At 67.3% G+C, this 1,406-nt stretch overlaps 1 protein-coding gene across 1 annotated transcript; it reads right to left on the bottom strand.

The window, feature by feature from the left end:
* Positions 1–828: 828 nt before the first annotated feature.
* On the bottom strand, positions 829–1,263 carry LOC105556249 (serine/arginine-rich splicing factor RS2Z32-like). Its single transcript, XM_012003336.1, has one exon. The coding sequence runs from the start codon at positions 1,261–1,263 to the stop codon at positions 829–831; it is 435 nt and encodes a 144-aa protein (XP_011858726.1).
* Positions 1,264–1,406: the final 143 nt, after the last annotated feature.

Below are 1,406 nucleotides of genomic sequence, written 5' to 3'. Positions count from 1 at the left end.
CGCTGCCCCGATCCACTCGGCCTCTTGCAAGGGGTCCGTCTCCCGGGTCTCGGGGAAACTTCCCCGGACTCAACAGGCGGCCTCTAACGAGGCCATCAGGGCGTCCTCGCAGAGTTTCTTGAGGGCCCATCGCGGTCGCGTCTCCTGGCGCGGAGGAGAGGGCACCGAGCTCCACCGTTATATAACGGTGGTCAGACAGAGTCTCGATGCCCTCCTCCACCCTCCACCCTGTAATAAGGCGCGCGGCCGAGGGGGTAGCCCACGTGAGATCCACGATGGACTCCCCCTGCGTCCGCACGCAGGTGGAGGTCCGGCCCTCGTTGACTAGGACCAGACCGTGCGTCGCCGCCCACTCGTCCAGGGCCCTGCCCTTCCCGTTGTCGCGCCGGGAACCCCAACTCGTGTGCCACGCGTTGAAGTCCCCGGCAACGAGGACCGGCCTTGGACTCAGACGTAGGACCGTCTGCCCTATGTCCAATAGCCAGTCCTTGAACGGGGCAAGGCTCCTGGTGGGCCTTAAATAGACCCCCACGACCGCGATGGGCCCCCATTGAACGGCCACATGCCGCTCACCTCGTTCAATGGCGGCCGTGTCGGGACCACCCGGCACGGACCGCCATCGTATCGCGACCGCGTCCCCCGCCCGCCCGTTATCGACAGCCCAGTATAGGCTGCGCCTCGGGGGGCGGTGGGGCTCGGCCACGATCGCCAGCGTAAAACCACTCTCCACCATGCTCTGATGGAGCAAGTCTTGAGCATGTGGAGAGTGGTTTACATTGGCCTGAAGGCCAAACCCGTTCAAGTTCGGACGGGGGGGAGAGCGAGGCATTACTCGGCCTGATTGTCCCCCCCGTCCGATGGGGCCTCCACCTCCATGGCCTCCAATGGAGGCAAGGCCCTCTCTTCCGGCGACTTGTGTTGGCGCTGTGGTCGTGGCTCCTCCGCCGAGCCACCCGTCTCCTCTCTACTCTCCGCCACCGGTCGCACTTCGGCCGGGGGGGGAGCACCGGTGGCCGGGGCCTGCTCCTTGGCTCCCTGCCCCGGCGGCTTCCCGCGCACGTTTTTCTGGGCGCACGACGGTGCGCCCAGGACGTGCTTTGCCGGCCTGCCCTTGTCCGCACACAGCGGGCATTTGGGGGCAGACCGGCAATCGCGGGAGGTGTGACCAGTGCCGCCGCACAGATAACACCTCCCGCTCCTGTCCACTGTGCCGGGACAGGTGACCCTCGTGTGGCCCCTCTCGAGGCACTTGTGGCACCGCATTGGGCGCGCCTCGAGAGGGTCCACACGGGCCGTCCCCCAGCCGACCCGGATCCTCCTTTTCCGGGTCAGCTCCAACGCTGAGGTGAGGGGTAGGCGTAGCCAGAGGCTGTGAGCGCCCCCGGCGGCCGGCTGCAGTGCCCCGT

The sequence above is a fragment of the Vollenhovia emeryi genome, unplaced genomic scaffold (genome assembly GCF_000949405.1).
Source record: "Vollenhovia emeryi isolate VEMERY1.0 unplaced genomic scaffold, V.emery_V1.0 DF948960.1, whole genome shotgun sequence".
Lineage (NCBI taxonomy): Eukaryota > Metazoa > Arthropoda > Insecta > Hymenoptera > Formicidae > Vollenhovia > Vollenhovia emeryi.
The sequence above is the reverse complement of the archived record's forward strand: the minus strand, read 5'-3'. Positions and strand labels throughout refer to the sequence as shown.